This window comes from Pomacea canaliculata, linkage group LG2 (assembly GCF_003073045.1).
Source record: "Pomacea canaliculata isolate SZHN2017 linkage group LG2, ASM307304v1, whole genome shotgun sequence".
NCBI classification, from domain to species: Eukaryota; Metazoa; Mollusca; class Gastropoda; order Architaenioglossa; family Ampullariidae; genus Pomacea; species Pomacea canaliculata.
In genome coordinates this window covers 35,786,015-35,805,335 of record NC_037591.1, presented here as the reverse complement: position 1 = coordinate 35,805,335, position 19,321 = coordinate 35,786,015, and the positions used below count along the sequence as shown (strand labels likewise).

At 38.5% G+C, this 19,321-nt stretch overlaps 2 protein-coding genes across 9 annotated transcripts in view; one reads left to right on the top strand and one right to left on the bottom strand.

The window, feature by feature from the left end:
- LOC112557431 (CTD nuclear envelope phosphatase 1-like) overlaps positions 1-5,672 on the bottom strand; it is a 15,281-nt gene extending 9,609 nt beyond the window's left edge. The window contains exons 1-4 of one of the 3 annotated variants that reach the window (XM_025227278.1): positions 5,515-5,672; positions 4,516-4,565; positions 2,017-2,083; positions 193-308 (exon numbers count right to left, since the gene is read on the bottom strand). In XM_025227278.1, the coding sequence (XP_025083063.1) occupies positions 193-308; positions 2,017-2,083; positions 4,516-4,565; positions 5,515-5,527 (246 nt within the window). In that variant the 5' untranslated portion in view covers positions 5,528-5,672. The other 2 variants (XM_025227277.1, XM_025227276.1) reach the window with 2 other exon arrangements.
- Positions 4,780-19,321, top strand: LOC112557426 (tonsoku-like protein). Of its 6 annotated transcripts, XM_025227265.1 has the most exons (7): positions 4,780-5,088; positions 8,421-8,612; positions 14,606-14,731; positions 15,493-15,582; positions 15,816-15,984; positions 16,532-16,775; positions 16,945-17,132. In XM_025227265.1, the coding sequence occupies exons 1-7, from the start codon at positions 4,917-4,919 to the stop codon at positions 16,987-16,989; spliced, it is 1,038 nt and encodes a 345-aa protein (XP_025083050.1). In that variant the 5' UTR covers positions 4,780-4,916; the 3' UTR covers positions 16,990-17,132. The 6 variants fall into 6 exon arrangements, with proteins under 6 accessions (XP_025083050.1, XP_025083046.1, XP_025083045.1 ...); XM_025227261.1 differs by having other exon boundaries at positions 8,421-8,606; positions 16,532-19,321; XM_025227260.1 differs by having other exon boundaries at positions 16,532-19,321.

The following is a 19,321-nucleotide window of genomic DNA, read 5'->3' as shown; positions in this document are numbered from 1 at the left end:
CTGTCGAAAGTAGCACCTTTGATTTCAACTGAAGAAGATTTAGACTACTCAAACATCAGGGACATCTTACAGTCACTAAAACAAAGCCTTAAAATAATTTTTTAAATATAAAGATATCCACAAATGCCTATAAAAAAGCAACCAATTTCATAATTGTGTTCTGTCTACATTGGTAAAACAATGAGATGCTACCTTAAGAACAAAGTCTGGTGGAGTGCCTGGCTTAACCTGTCGTAGAACTCCATCATGGTGTGAATGAATAAGAGTTTCATCTAAATCCAAGACTAAAGTTTTCTTTTTCATCATACCTGTTAGGAGGAAAACAAAAACATAGTTAATCAAAGTCTTACATTCAAATCATAACTCAAGGGACATTGGTCAAATTTACCTTTGTTATCGGTATAGCTGCACTTCTATCATATCTTTTGGTGATGTGCAAATGAAAATATGCAGTTTTTAAATTTAAGTAAATCTTCTCTGTTACTAAAGATTGTGTCAGACAGTTCAGTCCTTACTGCATACCAGGAAATAATTGTTCATACTGTTACTTTTTATGTCGCATCATTATGTTCATATTTCAAACCAATGTTCAAATTACTGCAGATTTGTTCCTGCATGTCCAGCAGAATATTTATCATATCATCCCATCCACTCCCCAACCCAGCATCTTGCAACATTGAGCAGCATATGTGTGCTTTGAGTGTCCTTGACTTATCATCTTCATGTTTGCTTACTTATCAACTTTCTGAAGGGTTCAGGAGGCCTATGGCAACTCAACATTGCCAACTTTTTTCAGCACAATAATTTACCCTTCAGCCAGAAGCTGAAAGACATGTAAGCATAACCTCATAAAGACTGCTATCCTGCCATCACTTTTTAACCTTCTCATATATAATCAGTTTATTAACAGCAAAGTCCAGTATATAAACAAGAGCTGTACTTGAAATTATACTGCTCTTAAACCTAAATCCCTGAAAACACTCAATTGTGACAAAAGCCTAGGCAATGATATTCTTGACAGAAAAAAAATGACTGCCTGTCGACTGCTGTAATCCATTCTTGACCACAATGCATTACTTCTAAAGGAAGGTTGAAAAAATAAGCAATGTTTATCCCTTTGTTCACCATCAGTTAAATTCAGAAAAGAGTTCAATGATGACTTTCAACTACATAAAATTTCATGTTCAATTCACTGGCATTGTATCTTGGACAATTAATTGCTCTTTGATGTTTCTTTTCACAACAGATAGACAGACCTCAGCAGTGTATGAATCAATCTCTGAACTCAAAGAACTGTTTGTAGGCACAATGAATTCACCACTTCCATGCATGTACCAACACCTATACTTCCTCTCCTGAAATCTAAGGCCAGCAAGAAGGAAACTGACCCAACAGGCCTCATAGCCAGACTGTGTGCCAGGATGCTGATCTCAAAGTATTAAATTGACTGTCCAATGCAACTCTTAAATAATGTCCCAAAACTGTGAGGACACACCTGCACTTTAATGGGTCGTCACAGTTTACATGGCACATTCTTTGCAGATATTAGAACAAATTCAATGGTCCCAAGAAAACTCACTTCTCACTTTTTTCTCTGATTATGAATACACTTTTTTTCGTTTCTCAAGCTGCCTCTCAGGCACTAAAAGCAGTCAATCTCTTAATAATACTGATACTCATAACATCCTAATCTTGTGCTACCAAAGAATAACACAGAAAAAAACCCACTTTAAATTTGGTAGCTAATCCTGTTAAAAAAAATTACATTTGATTAATATGTGATCATAAAATAAAACTCATTCATGTTATTACTTGATGATAGGTAAATAATTAGACGGAAAGCCTTTTTATATACTATTTGCAATGTTTTCACACAGTTTCTTATAATGTTCATGAAAGTGAACCTTCTCTTTTGATGTAAGAGTACAAAATAGCCATAATTTCTTCCCATGTTAAATTATAAACTTTTACAGATTTGAAAAAAAGAAAATAAAGGAAAAAAACAATGAAACATACTCAGCCTGTGCTTGGAAAGTGGAGACAAAGGCACTATTTCGTATTTCACAGTCTGATGTTGTACCACCTGCCAAAACAAACAAGAACAATTTGCTTTCTTTCTACTAACATGACACAGCAAGGTCTTCATATATATATATTAAAACCTAAAGAGTTCTTTGTTTATGGTATACAATGACCCAGGTTGTCATGAAAACTGAAGATGGGTTGAGGAGTTTACCAGTCTTACACTATTACTGCCACAGAAAATCCTGCAACGTTATTTGTGATAAAATATGAATAACCATATGTTACAAGAAGTTAGTAAGAAACTAAGTGTAGCTGCAATAATGATGCCAGAATGAAAGACACGTGCTCCCATAAAGAAGCTGGAAATGAAGATGGATCTCCTTAAAAAAAAATTGTGTGTGTGGGAAGGAATGCTAAAACTAGAAAGTGATCATACAGATAATTTCAGTCCAGTAAATTATAAAGCAGTGGTGGGGAATGTCTGGATGTGACCTTGACTCTAAGTTGATGGTAGACCACTTTAGGGTTGATGTTGGCAGATTATTTATACATATTGTTCTTTGATTATATCAGTTCATACAATGAAAAAATTATCATTGACATTGTGGTGTGCTACAGTATACAGTTTAAGCCTACAAATATCCAACATTATCCTTTCATGGATTTCCAAAGGATGAACAAATTAAAAGCTTTGGCTAGCTTGGGTTTTTATTTGTGCATGTGCAAGCATCTGTGTGCATTTAGCATGTGTGTAGATACTTTGTAAATGCCATGAACTTCTCAACCAAGAGGATCTATTATATAGTCATGATTATTATTGTTAGTATAGGGTAATGTACTTTAACTGCACAACCATAGACAGAAAATTGTGCATTAGGAGAAAAAATTTTGCTGCTACATTATCTACTCTGGGAACTATTTAATTATACACATATATTTCACAGACTCCAAATATTTCCAATCCTTTTCATAGCGGCAAAGCATAATTTTTGTGTACCTAATTATGAAAAAGCAGATTATGGTGACTCAAAGGATAGCAGTGCCAGGCAGGCTGGGATTCTACAAGCTGTAAGTGTTTACACACAGTGGAAAAACTACAGCTTTACCAGATAAAGAAGGCTCATTTTTAAGTAGATAATTTTGACTTTAAGTAGATAATTGAGATGCTCAACAGAAGGTGATGCCCACACACTGATATACTAAAACTTCATCACGATACAGTAGATTTCTACAGGCCCCTTTATACTCAGAAAGAAACTGAGAGAGTACATTTATGCAAAAAAGTTCAATACATTTAAAGATATTCTTCATTTTATTAAGAAATGAACTCAGAATAACAGTTTCAAGTGTATCAAAACTGATGGAAATCTGTACACAGTATGAAAAGTGTTAAAGATAAAATTCTGCATTTAACCCTTTTTCAGCATTAATATACTATAAAAGATACTGTTTTTCATTAAGATATATACATTGTTTTAGGGTTTTCTCTTTATTCTGCCCCTTCCCCAAAAAAGGTAAAAAATTTTACTTTATTTTTTTACAGTTTTATTTATGTTTTTAGGTCAACTTTTTTTCAATTACTGTGTTTCTTAAGAATTCATAAACATTTGTAAAATCTTTACAAAAGCAAAAGACCAAACTGGTCAGATTTATGATGCAAATATTTTTAGGTCAGCTATCAAGTAAGCTTCTCTTGGTGAACAGATAAGAGGTATTTTCACTAATGTGTCGATGTATTATTTTTGGAGCATTGATTTTTCCACCTTAAGAAGCGTTTTATCAAAAAGAACAAAGGCTTGGGATGGGGTCGGGTCTAAAAAATAAGTAGAATTTCAAACAGAAAAATAGTTTTGATGTGGCCTTCATGTATGACATTAGAAATATTTTTATTATATCTTACCATCTGTTCACGATTGATCATAATGAAACAAAGATGCATTTTTTGTGCTGTTTGGTTTACACTCTTCCTTTGTATCGACAATCACTGTTGATGTCACTTGGGTCAAATTCATAATTAAACATAAAAACACACTTCATGCTTGTTCTCTGTCAATTGTTTTACAAACTTTCAAGACATTAAGTTTTCAACTGAACCGTTCTTTCTGCTAACAAGCAAAGTTTTGCATGGGGGTAACTTTATTTATCGCATTGTTCCTAGTATTCGACGGTTCTGCTAATCAAACCGCTGTTTTTCTTTCACAATGATAACGTGAGCTCTTAACTGCTGCAACAAATTGTTAAAATAATACGAACATACTGCAACATTAGTCTGCAGAGATGACTACTTTATACCTAAAGACATAGCACTGTTCATAAACCAGAAAAGTGACAACACTAGAAACTCGAGTTTAAAATTCAAATTCACTATTCCATCATGGACAAGATTGGATCTCCGGGATTCGATTCTCATATTAATTTTATAGCTGTGAAGTTTATTCAAACTTGAGTCTATAAAACACTTTATAAAATCAAGCAGTATCGACGACTTACCGACCGAACCTGTCGCCTGAAAATATAGCACACGAAACTCCATATCTTCGCTGCAAGCACAAAGAAACCTCGTAATCCCATAACAATATACTTAAACATTGATGGAAATGTCCTTCTCACTTTCAATAGTTAGCAAAATGTCAATGCAGTACAGAGATTAAGTTATAATCACAAGCAGCGCGGGGAACCTCGGATTTCACATTTACACCGCCATAGGTATCCCACAACTCTCCACGTTTATCTTCAACCGGAAGTTGATTTTAAGTTAAGCAAGGGTATGGCGTCTGTAGTTACAACTCGCAGTGGGGACAATTAAATAACCCAGAAAATAAGAATAAGAAAGTTAAGATGAAAGTTTAAATAAGTAATAGTTGTCATAATTATACAAAATATTATTCAAAATGGACACAAAACTGCATGAGTTTGTCCGATACAGAGACCTGAATGGGGTTTTAGCGGCACTGAAAATGGGCATGGACGTTAATTCCGTGGGAATTTTGCAGTGGACTCCGGTGCAGGAGGCTGCCTGCAGTGGAGACAGAGATGTTTTATATCATCTGTTGTCTCATGGAGGTAAGTGTCTAATTTTTTTCTATTTATTCAGCTCTATCCATGTATTATGTATATATGTTTATGCCTCTGGCATGCAGTCAATCGCGGACATAGATTGCTTACATCTTTATTTTTGCATTGTTGAAACTGAATCTACATCGATCAATGGATGAATAAAGATTTCAGGAGATACATATGATAATACTTCCATTCTGTGTGTGTTTGTTTGCATGTTTTGTGTGTTTGAATGCGGGAATCGGATATAATCGCCAACGAAACAAAAAAAAAAATGGCCGGTTGAGGTTGCGTCACGTTTGACGTAATTTCTACTCACATTCCGAAGTTTCAAACATTCGGGCTGGAGTGAAGCTTTTCACCTAACAAAATTCTACAATTTCCACATACAAAGTATTTGCCAACATATTCCTGCAAAAAATAAATTCATACCAAAGGGATTCATGGTACTTTGTCCCGAAATCACGGAAACTTTGATCACCGAGATAATCCCTTTTGTCTAATAGACGACGGAAGTCGTGTGGAAAAAATAGTTGTCCGATCGCTAATTTTATTAAATATTTGTTAACAGAAACACGAAGAGATTGACACCAATACATAAATTTTGCTTGAAACTGGAAGACTTTGTCCAATCGTGACTACCGTTTGATCCCATTTTCTTGTCATGAAACTGTTCCGTTTCAACGTTTGATACTCGCATAACCTTGGCAACGTGATGTCGCATAACGACTTGCAGTGCTTTACATGCGATGTGGTAAGTGTTTCGCACTGTATCCTTAACTTTTTTCTACTTTGTAGTGATGACAACCATAAGATTAAGATGGCCGTCAGAAATAGATACAATACAACTTATTGATCCTCATTAAATTTACTCATTTGCTACTGATAGTCAGCATTCTCACTATGGCTGCATGAACTTGTACATGTTAACGACTGGATATTTCTTCTTCGAGAACTATTAGTAAACAAAAATTATTGCTGTGACAGGCGTAACAATGGTAGAGTTTTTGTACACTGGCTTTGTTAGGGGGCTCCGGTTTCTGAGATAAGGACCTCTTCATAAAGGATGTTTTGGCATCCTCTAAAAGGGGATCAACTATGAACATTTGGAGCTTCTGGGCAGCAGCCAATGTTTTTGGTGCTCCAGTGGCATCTAAGTACCCTGTACAACTTCCTACGAACTGAACAACGGGGTGATTTTCCCAAGCACAGATCACCAGTCCTCTGCAGTCACTCTGTCCATTTTGTGGAGCACCACACGCAGTGACATGATGAAGAGCCACTGGGTGACCAACCACTTCATCCCTTTTATGAGACTAACAGATTGACCAGATGTGGAGGTAGTGAGTGAAGCAGAGGTGACACCTACTAGGTTTTGTGGAAGGGGGTGCAGCGGGTGGTGCAGGTTCTTAATCACAATTAGCAACACAATACAGTGTTCATTAAAGGGCTGGGTCTGGGGGTTGTTTTGCTGGTAGTCATTCTGATATTATGTTAACAGTCACTTGTTTTGAATTTTAATGCTTTTTAAATGTGTCTTTCTGTCCTGAATCTTGTAATCGGAAAATGCACCTCTCACCTCTTACTCCTAACAACCTTTCGCATAATGCTAGTCCTTTTCCACACCCATTCTTTTGCAATATCATGTTACTCTCAGCTCTTATCCTTGTTATTTGTTTTCTCTTTGTGTTTTCTGTATTTATTTTATTCTTCGTTTAGTACGGTTGTTTATTCTTTTATAGTTCATATGTTGTTTGTTTTCCTGTCCCTTGTATACTGTCCATGTTTCGTTCTTGTTCTTAAGCACTAAGAGCATGCTCCTTAGGAGTGTGAGTATATGCTTTACAAATTTTGCATTTATTATTATTTATTAATCATATTGGTGTGTGTGTTTGTTTACCCGGCATAATAATAATAAGTCAATTTGTAATGCGCAGGTATCCATTCCGAAGAATGCTCATTGCGCAGAAAAAAAACAAAAGAAGAAAAAAATAAAGTGAACAAATATATAAAACACCAGAAAAAGTAAAAAATATAGACAGAAGTGTTTCTTGGTAGTTTAAGACTGGTTTGAAAGAAACAGATGGGTTTTCAGTTTTTTGCGAAACGTGGTTGGTGAGGTGATGGTGGAGAGTGACATGTCCAAATATGTGATTTTCCAAAGGCTGAGCAGATAAACTTCTCACAACTGTGTTAAACTTTATTTTATTTCTTTGTGATTTGCAGTTAAGTTCAAGCACCTAGGATTCTCATCAAAGCTTTAACTCAGTGCTCTTGAATGTTAGAAGAGTTACTCGCTTTATTATTGCCTTTGTGATTGCTGCACTGTTGTGTCTTTAGTTGCTCTCAGATGTGGAAATTTACATTTGCCTACAGGTGGCAATATACTCAGCTTCAAACTGTACATTGTCTGGTCTCACGGGGACAAAATAATCAACTCTTTTTCACTGGAAAATGGTTATGTTGATTTTTAATAAAATCATGTCATACTTGTTTTGTTTATATCTGATGTTGTCTTCTTGCATTGTGTGATTCTTAAGTAACTTCAGATATCCCATGCAAATCAGATGTTATCAGCCACATCCATACATTAACACATACAGTAGATTACTTTGGTTTTGTAAAACTAGTTTCAGATAATAAGCCCAATGGGAGTCATGGGACAAATCTGCTCTATTTCTTTTTTCTTGGAATATAACACTTTTATTATGTGAAAAACATACAATATAAATAGTGCTGTATAATTTTGATAGGCATCTGCTGTCTTTTTGGTGTTTCCAGCAGAGTGGAGCACTTGAGAGAAAAATATAAAGTTTGGTGTCTGATGGGACAAAAATAAATTTTTTGTTAAATATGCTTCCAATGCTACTAAGTATTTCATTTTGAAATGTATGAATAAACAGTATTAATGAACCAGTCCTGTGGGTTTTCCTTGGTAGTAGTCCTGAGTAATTGCTGTACTTTTTTGTCCATACATGATGCCCATCAGACGCCTGAATATCACACTAAAAATGCAATTGCATAAAAACCAGATGAGCAGTTATTTTTTAACTACATTTATGGACACTTCATGACACATAGCTTTGTGAAATATAGACAGAAAAACAAGAATATTAAAATTAATTTTACCCCCCCCCCCTGACCCATTTAATGGGTCAAACTTTTGTCACAGGCTCATTATATATATATGTGTGTAATACAGTATAAAGTATTACATGTATCTACAAATCTAAAGTGTAATAATGTCTTAACATATTTTTGAGTGTTAATTATACACAATTGTATATAAACTTTGATTTATATCTATATATTGAAAACTGTGAAAATTTTTATTAAAGGGTGTCCGAATACTCAGGACAGTCTACATGGTAATACTGCACTGCATTTGGCTGCTGAACAAGGACATCTGGAATGTCTCCAGTTGCTGATAAAACATGGTGGGAAAGTGAATATCAAGAACTGGGATGGCAAAACATGCAGCGATGTGGCATCAAACGAAGGCAGAAAGATTATTAACAAAATGAGTGAGTGTAAGTTTTAAAATGTTTATGCACACACTGTGTGTGTGTGGTTTTTATTCATAGCACTCATTTCTTTGATTTTGTTCTTCCTAAATCTAAAGTAATAAAAGTGAAGAAGAATTAGCAAATATGAATTCACTTTCATACTTAAAAAAGGTAAAGGCTGTCCTCTAACATTTTCAAGTTGTTGGGAGTGAGGTGTTAGAGATCTCCCTTTTGTCAAGGCCAGCTTAATGTGAGGGCAGTGCCCATCTCCTCTCCCTCACTGCCTTACCTTCCTCAACCCTCTATAGAGTCAAGTACCCATTCCTGCCAGCTGGGTCAACTTGGGGAAGTTTGCTGCACTACTTGGGTATCAAACCAGTGCACATCTCAGTTTGGAACCCAGCGATCTAACCACTTGGCTATCTCTTTCCCTAAGCATAATATTATATATGCTTAAGAGCAATGCTCTTAAATCATCACTCTCACCTCTTTAAATGCCCAATCTGGTGAAAAATCGCTGCACTTTCATACTTAAAACACATGAAAATATACTTTAAACTGGGGAAGTAGATTAATAAGTTGTTAGGCGTCCAAACCTGGATGCATGCCGGTTTGATGCCTATGTGGTGCAGCAAACTTTCACTTGTTGACCTAGCTATCAGAAATGAGTACCTGACTCCAAACATGGTGTAGGAAAGGTAAGCAGGGAGAAGGAGATCGAGGAGCAGTGGCCTCACATGAAGCTGGCCCCAAGAAAGGTGTGGTCTTTAGCATCTCACCCCTCAATGACCTAACCAAAAAAGGGGGGGGGGGACCTTTAGCTTTTTATTTACCTTAAACAATTCATACAAAAGTTTGTGCTTATATAGACAAAAATCATCATATAAACTATTGCTTGTTTAATGATGTAGCTTTCAATATTCATAAACTAACGTATGGCTTGTCACAAAGGGTTTTTTACTTACCTTTAAATTGGAAGGGATATGGGAGGCAAGTGCGCCTACCTTACAGTCTTTGTTTTTTTCCTCGAAGGGAGGTAAATTATTATCAAGTGATTTGACGTTGCGCCGGGCGAATGGCGACGAAACGTTATCTCATGATATGCATTACACCACGAACTTCGTGTACACACACACTCATGCGACCTCTTCTTTGCGATTCTTTGCATACGCGAGTTTCTAAGGATATGTAGTTGGTCCTCAGCATTCGCGAGTTGTACTTTCGTGGTGTTGATTAATTTGGCATCAATAAGTACATTTTTTCTTGGAGCAAAATTTCATCGGGGCCAACGTCCTATGATGGTTCCATGTTAGGCCTCTTACGGTGCGGGGCAGTCACAGCTGAATGCCGCTCCGCGACGGATTTACAAAAAAAAAAAAAACCTCACATAGTCATTCGGTGTGGTGTCGGTAAATTGTAAACACGACCTGATCGTGTTTCCATAATTGTGATCTTGCATTATTATGCGTGTGCGCACGCAGTATCATTCGCACCTGTAGCGCAAGCAGCTTTGTTTGTCACCTGTTGTGCGAACCTCTGGCAGCTGTCCAGCATAAACCTTCATCGAAAACTGTTCTGGGGACAGCACCAGGCCTGACGAGAGAAGGGGAGGGGGGATGCTGTACCCAGACCCGCGGCTGTGAATGGGGCCCAGACCTTGGTCAATCGAAATGTAAACATATATACTGGGAAAATAATTTGCGGTTACTATACCCGGAAAGGCCGTCTACCCAGGGCTCTCAGCGGCCCTGGGCAGCACTGAGGTCTTTCTGCCCGGTGGGCGGGGCTATATGCTTGCTTCTGGGACAGGTGCGCGGTGCTCACCTTTTCGGTAATGAGTTGACGGAAATCATGCAGCCCGTCAGTGTTAGCGTGAACACGGCAGACAACATTTTCCTGCTTGATACGACTGGCTGCCTTTGATTGTTGTACTAAGACGCGTATATGTGCTACTATATAGCACTGGAGATGTGAACGCGTTCTCTTGCCGCGCCACCCCATTCGCGGGAACACCTGTAGCCAACCGCCGCCCTTTTGTGTCGTGCGGCGGTCTGTAGTGCAGTGCAAGTCGTGTTCTTGACTGCCGCACCGACAACCAACTCCGGAGGTGGTTTTTTCGTAGCGTTGTGATTTGTTCAGAATGTGTCTGACAGCTTTTAAAGCAGGTAAGTTCATTTCCTGTCACAAAGGAAACGTGAGGCATATATATATAAGCATGTGCACAGAGGTGCACACTGACGTACACGTACACGCATGAACGAAGACTCCGCCGCTGTTACTGTCGTTGGCATCCATTACGTAGGTTGTCGTTGGCGTTTAGTTCGTCATGTAGTCGGGTACCGTTGTCACGTAAGCCCGTGTATTCGCATGCAGCCCGCTTTGTTTATTGTAGCCTCGCTCTTCAGTATAGTACGTGTTTACTTACACCCACCCCCTTCTATTGTTGATTATTTATCTTCAACAAATTTACAACAATTTTCCCGCTAGTTTGAGAATAAAAATCTTCCATCAATTTAGAACATTACAAGCTTAGGTGTATGTGGATACGGCCAATGATTATATGTTGTACTATTTTTGGCGCGGGTTTGAGAGGTGCCCAAGGATTACATCACAAGCCATATATATACACACACACGGGGTAAATCTATGTATCTTCAATGTACGTGACCTTTCATTGTTAATCCATATTTACGGCGACATTGAATCGTCGTTGGCCCGGCGAGGCTTGGGGATCGATGACTTCGATCTGCACTCGTACTGTCAAACCCCATATATAGCCTTCTAATTCGCCATATCATTGCTGCTGCTACTGTTATTTGATTGTAACTCTAGTGATAAGCAGCTTGTGCGGCTGACTATATATGGTTGGTTGGTGTTTTATTTTAATATGCTTCTATATTATTTTATTTTAATATGCTTCTACCCTATAGTGTTCTGCACTTGGGGGGATCCGGGAAGCACAGAAGCGATGAAGGTAAAGGAAAACGGGTCGGGTACATGGAGTAAACCTCCGGCGTCAAACCCTATGAACAGGTGTCCCATATGCGGAGAATAGTACCCTAGAACGAGGTTTAAACCCTTGACATTACGATCCTCTCGATCAGCAGTGAGGCGGTCCGTTGGCACAACGGTTATAAGCGCTTGTCACCAATACAGTGAGTGCAGACAGCACAATAGGCTGTCGTGGGTTCAGATCTCGTCTTGGGAGCGCAGTTCTTTCTCTGTGTGCGGCTGCTTTGCCTTATGGTTGCTGGATCGGCGTAAAACACCAATTCCACCACCCATCCCCCTCGCAGCAGTCCTACCTGACTGTCCGGATCCTCCACTTTCAAACCAGTTCGCGATCTTGCACTCCGGGCCGTTTCATCCCACGGTTAATTGTATCACACGAAAGACAGTGCTGTGGATTGATTCTGCTGTGTTCGGTCTGACTATAAGGACAATAATTATAGTGTCTGTGGTCTGACGTACCGGGCTAGCAACTTAGCTGTTGTCGCTAATTGCTTAACTTGACTCTCAAATGACCAAGCCTAGGTGTTTAAAAAAAACAAAAACAATAAAAATACATCTTGTGCTATAACGAGCTAGCAATTAAGGGTGCACACGTGTGTCTTCGGGTTAACTATAGGGCGCGGCTGAGAGCAGGACAGTCAGTCGAGGGTTAATTGGTAACCTTCGTGCTTCACATGAAGTTCAAGGGTCTTTGGAAAAACTATTCGAGTCTCGTGTATCAACAGACCCGCGGGCAGGTGTAGGATCGAGTGAACGTTCTTAATCTCGGGATTCCAGGCTTATCGGGGCATTTGGGGGCATGTGAGGGAGTGAAAGAGTAAGCAAGTTAATGGCGTACCCTAGAAGGCACGTTTTTAATCACACACGCACACAAAAACTATAAGCTTCACACGCGCAGACACACACGTACTCGTCTCATACAAGCGAACGTACGCACACATGCACACGGATTGACTATCGAGACCAGCGAAACAATGTGCGGACGGGAGTTGTGGCGAGGAGGGGTCCGTGTCAACATTTCGCCATCGTCTTAGGTTGAAGCTCAACGACGTACACCGTGTATAGCTGCTCCGGACAGGAGACGCGAGTCCCCTCTACCGTATTCTTCCAAATAAAAACGGAAAAAATCACAATAAAATAACTTACACCAGTTTGTTTTTTTTTATATATATATTGCTGATCATGGAGTCATCGCGTTAGTCGTCTGTCACACACATGCGCGCGCATACTGTTTGACAAGTCCTGTACGCCGTGATATGATCACTTAAAACTGCCATAGAGTCAAGTGAGGTGCACCTATCGGATATACTACAGCCACCTTTTGGCTTTGTAAGGTGCTGTCGGTGAATGGGCATAGCTGGGGCCATATTTTAGGGTGCGCACAACGTGTCGTATGCTGTGTGTCAGCGTGTGGCATCGCGACTGTAGCTTCAGCAGGTATACCGGCGATCGGCAGACTGCAAAGACTACTTGCCACCTGTTCGTGAAGTTCTAGCGCTCACCGACACGGGTACCCCAAACGTGTCCATCTCTTTGCAGCAGTGGCAGTAGTAGTGTTGGCCCTCACGACTGACTCCGGCGCAGTGGAATGTACTAGGACAGTGACAGTATGATGGAGGTAAGGGGAAGGAGGGGAAAACCCAAACTCATCTTAAAAACCTACAACAGCTCTTAACAACAACTGGAATGACAAGTGTATACCTCATTGTGAAACAGACGACATCGTGTGTCATGGTATTAATTGCAGTTTCTTATAAGCACTTATGAAGTCAAGCAACACAAATTCCGTACTTCAGTGTACATTTCAGGATATCCAGTATGTTGCCTAGTAATTCAAGCGCATTTTTTTAAATCGCGTTTTTGAAAAACACGTAGCCAGGATTTGCCAACCAAGGCTTTAATTAGTAACGAATACCTGCAGCTTCTCAACTAGGACTTACCTGATTTAATCAATTATTAGTTCCCCCTTCTTAACAGCGTGAGGTTTTGGGACAAGATGCTGTTCACAGAAGTTTAATATCAAAGAAAGATATGTTCATATGGTGAACGTTGTAAGCTGGTGTTGTGTAGCGTACAGCCTGTGTACCATTGTGACTTAATCCTTCTTTGTGCTGAGGGCAAAAGTGTAAGAGGGAACAGAGTTGTTTTTTAGCAGGTTATAGAAAAGTTACAGGTGGCAGAAAATTGAGAAAGATGGCCGAAGTTGGTGGTGAAATGGCCACAGTCAGCCAGAGAGGAGGCAGAGAAAATATTATTTATGGAGTTTATAGTAAGGACTGAGATTAAAAGAAATGCATTCACATCAGGGAATTAGGCAGATGTAGTTATCTTTTCCCTAGGAGTGTTTAAGGGAGGAGAGCATAAGAATTTCCTTTCAGTTACTTCCGCCTGCATGATAACACAACTAAAATGCTAATGTTGAGTAGATAAAGTTCACTATAATAGACCAGTGTTTCTGGCTGCAGTAATGCTAAATATACATGACCTTACTTTATGATCACCTGTGTTATTTAATCTGTTTGCATACATGTTCCTTCATAGACTATTAAAGTAGGCCAGCCTATTAATGTAGAATGTTAATATGAGATGCATATGTTTATAAATAGAATTCAGTTACAGGTTCCATGTCTTATAACAAAAAGATAATTTAGCACAAACTCATCTAAGTATGTCATTTGCTCCATTTGCAATCACCTTGAAAAGGATAACATTTCTTTTAACGACAAGCTGATTAGCATATTGGTTGATTAATAATTAAAAATAAAACACCTAAAAAAATCCATATTTCAGAACAGTTGAAAGAAATGGTCAATGATTTTGTGTTTAAGACAAAAAAAGACCTTAAGGTGGAAACAACATAGTAAAGTATAAACCAAACTAAAAAAAAATGTCTTCTAACAAGGCATACTTTCAGAATGCATTCCTTCATTTTCAGTCTTCAAACTTTAATTACTTGAAGATTGACCAGTTTCTGTTGAATAGTTTCATTGTTCTTCTCTTCTCAGTTATGGAACTGGGAGGGTGCAGAGGAGAGTTGGAGCAAGATCAAAAGAACAACAATGAGCAGAAGATGAGTCACTGTCCAGTGCCAGGAGACTCTGACCACTTGCCAGAAGTGCCAGCACCAGCGAGTAAGCATGTCGCTGTGATCACTACTCAGTTTTTGCAGTGCGTGCTGGGTCCCACTTGGATGTCAGAGACCTCAGTAGTAGGAAAATAAGTTGGTACATGAAATTCTTTGAGTAACAGCAAACAGCATTTCTCTCTGTAGGTCAGTAGATGGTGGTGTAGGATTTTCACACTTTCACATTTTTGAGAGTTAAGTACTTTAAGGATTGGCAAGGAAAAAGAAAACTCAAAAAGGTTTGTGCCTTAATCTCATGCATGACTTAAAAATGTTCAAGTCAGACAAGCTGGGTTTTTTTCAATGTTAGCAGAGAGGATGAGGCAGATAATTTTAATCAAGCAACTGAAGAATTTTCAAAGTCCTCCATCCATTTTTTTAGCAAGAGTTAGGCTTCCTGGTGTTTTTAGCTGCACAAATAGTTAATTGTATGTCCCTGCTTTTTGATAGTCTCATATCAGACAGTTGACTTATGTCATTTATTGTGTTAAAAAGTTTTGTCACAGACCTAAAAAACAGCACTAGTTTCAGTGCGAGTTCAGTCCCAAACTGTGAGAGGAAAAAAAGCAAGCTTATACTACTACAGTTTACAACTAAAGTACTAATATAATGCTAAATATTAACCTGGAGGGATATACCAATAAATGACCTGTAAAGACTTTTGGAGAATTGGTAAGTTTGGGAGGAAATCACACCTTTCAATATTTTCTGCCTTCCTGGAAAAGTCTTAGGAGCCATTTTACTGACTCTACATTCTTTTGTTGTTAGCTATGGGCTACCTGCATTTGTCCTTCGAATACCATAGAGGAATCTTGAAAATTCGGGTGTGGCAGATCAGCGACCTTCTATTGCCTCCACGTAAGTACAGAATAATTCCTGAATAATTCTTTTAACACATCTTTTTATACAATAACAGCAAACAGCATTTCTGTCTGTAGGTCAGTAGATGGCATAGAAGGATTTTCACATTATCACATTCATGAGAGTTGAATACTTTAAGTATTGGCAAGGAAAAAGAAAACCCCAAAAGATTTGTGCCTTAAATTTCACACATGACTCAACTATTGGTTCTTGCCTTTTGGTCATATCAGCCCAGATCTCGATGATCTACTCAATATTTGTGAGAACCTACATGATCCCAGACCAGGCTAAGAAGACTAATAGGCAGACAGAGGATGTTGTAGTGGATTCCTCCAGTGGGAGACAGTCTGAAACCCCAAAGACAGGCATCCAGCACATATTTACACCATCCTCCTTCAAGTAAGTGATAGGGATGTATATGTGCACCTCACCAGGATAATCTATATTTATATTTTGCTGGATACAAGTTCAGCCATTGTGCTCAGTGTTAGCTTTGATAAAGTGTGACATTGTCACATTGCTAAATGTTCCCCAGTCCTGAATCCTGTCCTCATATTTGCAGCTTGTAACATAAGCTAGTTCTTGCATATTTTACCCCCTTTAGAGAATCACAATTCATATCCAGAATTGATCAAGATTGGTCTATAGGTGGAGGGAAAGAAGGAATCAATTTTTTAAGCCATCAAATCAACCCCCCTCCCAGTTAGTGCCAATGAAGCAAGTTTGTTCATGTGCATCCATGTGTGCCATGATTTTTAACAGGTATCCAGCAGATTTACAAAAGTGAAACACGAGCATGCATTTTTTTCTGGTTGAAAACTTGGATTGTTATTATTATTTGCATTCAGAAACTAATTTTGGAAATAATATTAGACACCACCTATATGCAGGCACATATCACATAATCTGTTTCACAAAGAAAACCTTTTTTCTTTTTTGGTCACAGATTCTCTAATCCACTGCTGTACACAGGGGTGACACCTGACATTGTGAAAGAACGCAGTTTGCAGTTCGAAGTGTGCATGACTCAGAAACACTCACACCGCACCTTCCTGATGGCCATGGTCCACATGCCTTTACGGGTGGCTGTACGCAAACCTATCCGTGAAAAATACCCCCTCATTCCATGCATGAATATCACTATTCCCAACAACATGCGTGTGTACAGTGCCAGAGACTTGCAGCTGGAGGTGAGCAATAACAGGACTGACACTCACACCAGACCCAGCAGACTTGCACCAGATAAAGACCTGTTTCCCCTCTCAGTTCAGAATGCACGAGAGACTGATCTAGAGGAGGTTGTGTCAATAAGTGGTGATGATTTTCTCAGGTCACATCTTGCACTATGTCTTGATTCAGATGATGATGATGACGCTGGAGTTAAAGAAAAGGGTCAAGATTTGACAGAAGTGGTGATCAGTGCTGGCGTTGGATCTGGAGGATCTTCAAGCACAACGCTTGACATGCCATCATCAGATGAGGAATATGGCAAGAAAGCTAATACACCAAATACTGTGATCACAACTTTGGCAGTGGAAGAAAGATCTTCTGTCAGTATATCTGCTGTACAAACCTATCCATGCAATGGATCTAAAAAGAAAATTATTCCAAGTGAGTGTCTTAGAAAGATAGGTTTGGAGGATGTAAGTGTGACACCGCAGGCACAGGAAAGATTTTCAGATATGAAGACTTCTTTATCTTCTGAGGAGTATAATGCAGATCTCTCAAGAAGTGATGTATCTGAGCATGTGCGCAAAAAAGTAATTCCAGACAAGGTTCCTAATTTTAGGTTAAACTTTCCAAATTCAGAAGAGAGTTGTGGCGCCAGTAGTGTGGTGTCTCAGCAAACTGAAGATGACAGTGAGAGCAAAAGTCTCAGAGAGACAGCTAAGAATAGACACGTAGTAGCAAGTCAATCAAATGAAAGTGTCACAAAACTCAGAAAGGTTCCAGAGCTGCAAAAAGAAACATATGCACTAGAGGGTGCTAACAATGCATCATTTCAGAAGATACAATCCTCTTCAAGCCCGCCAACACCACGCTGCTCTCCAACACTAGAACTTTCTCCATTTCCACCATCATCTCGGCCAGAAACACCAGTGTGGGATTACTATGATTTTGATGATGAGGGTGAGCCACAGATTGAGAACAATATTTTGGAGCATAGCCTTAGAGAACTCCAGCATAGTTCACATTCCTTGTCCTTGAATCCTGTGCTTCCAATGATGCTAGATGATGATTTTGACACGCTTGATGAAGATAAACCATCACTCAGACCATTGTAATTACTGGCACTAATTCTAAGAATCAAAGGAAATCAAACAGCTCATGTTGTAAGAAAGTGATGAAATATAATCATAGAAAGATCTGAATTATTTTTCCAGATAAAGAACTTTTAGTTCTTTGCCTCATTGCATTTCATATCATTTAGCATATAGATGGAGACAGGATCTCAAAATCCAGATGAATCTGAATCTTGAAATAAATCACAAAAATCTTAAATATGTTGCACAAGAGTAGACCATTGTGCCTTAAAACTTTTACTTCCAAAGCACAGACAGGACTGCACTGTTTGTGTAATTACAAAGTTCAGAGTCCCATTTTATTGCTTTCAAGTCTTCAAGTCTGGATTGTGCCAGAAATTTTTACGTGAAAGAGTTGTGCTTTTAAACAAGTGAATTAATAAGGTCAGAATATCTTCTTTAATCTAGAAGATTCCCATCATGAGTATGCCTCACATGTAGAATGTAGAAATATTTTACATGCTGTACTGTGCTGTGTGTGTGTGTAAGTGAGACAGAGTGGAAGAATTGTTTATAAAAGTGTTCATGTTAACCAGTTGTACCTCATGTTGTTCATGAGGACCTTTGCAGCATATTTTACCAAAGGCGTGCCTTGGAATCCTCGTTTCATGTGCCTTCCTTCTACTGATGAGTTAATGGTTTTATTGACAAGGCATTTTGCTGATCTATGAATTAAGATCTGTGTGCATGCATACATGCTTGTATGCAGGCATATGTGTGTGCATGCATGCACACATGAATTTACACATGAATGCATATTTTTTATAATTTTATGCAATTTTGTGTACATAATCAAAAAGGCATAATTAAACTTTTTAAAAATAATGGACTGATGGGGACAGTTTTTTTTTTCAAGTGTGGGTGATAAAGCAATCAGTTGAAGTGAACTTTATTGTCAGAGATTCAGAACTGCTTTTAAAGATGCAAAATGTTAATTTTATTTTAGTTTCTTTATATCTATGATTTCTGCTTTTTGTTAAGATAGAACAGTGCTGTAATGTGGTAATGATCGCAGCTGGACATTTCTGATCTGCTGGGTATACTTTGTGCATGTATGTGTTTTAAACTTGGCAGAGAGTTGCTTGCAACTGTGTATTAATGGTTGTTGTTTATTCTCAAATGTGTGGCTAAACACTGGTTCATGCTGGACTTTTAAATGAAGACTCTACCCCTTAGGTTCAATTATTTTCCAAAATATACTTATACATCTGTTCACACTATTCTTTCAAAGGAAGATTCACATCAGATGTTAATTCTCCAGACACTTGTTCACACTGAAAACCCTATGTGCTTGCAAGGTATATCCAGTATGTCAGGAAAGCCTATAGACATCTGCAACCATTACACTGTAACTTCAACAAATTTATGTTTACTAGAAAATAAGCATTTAACTATTGTAGTGTTGTGCATGCAAACATCAGCATGGAGTTATA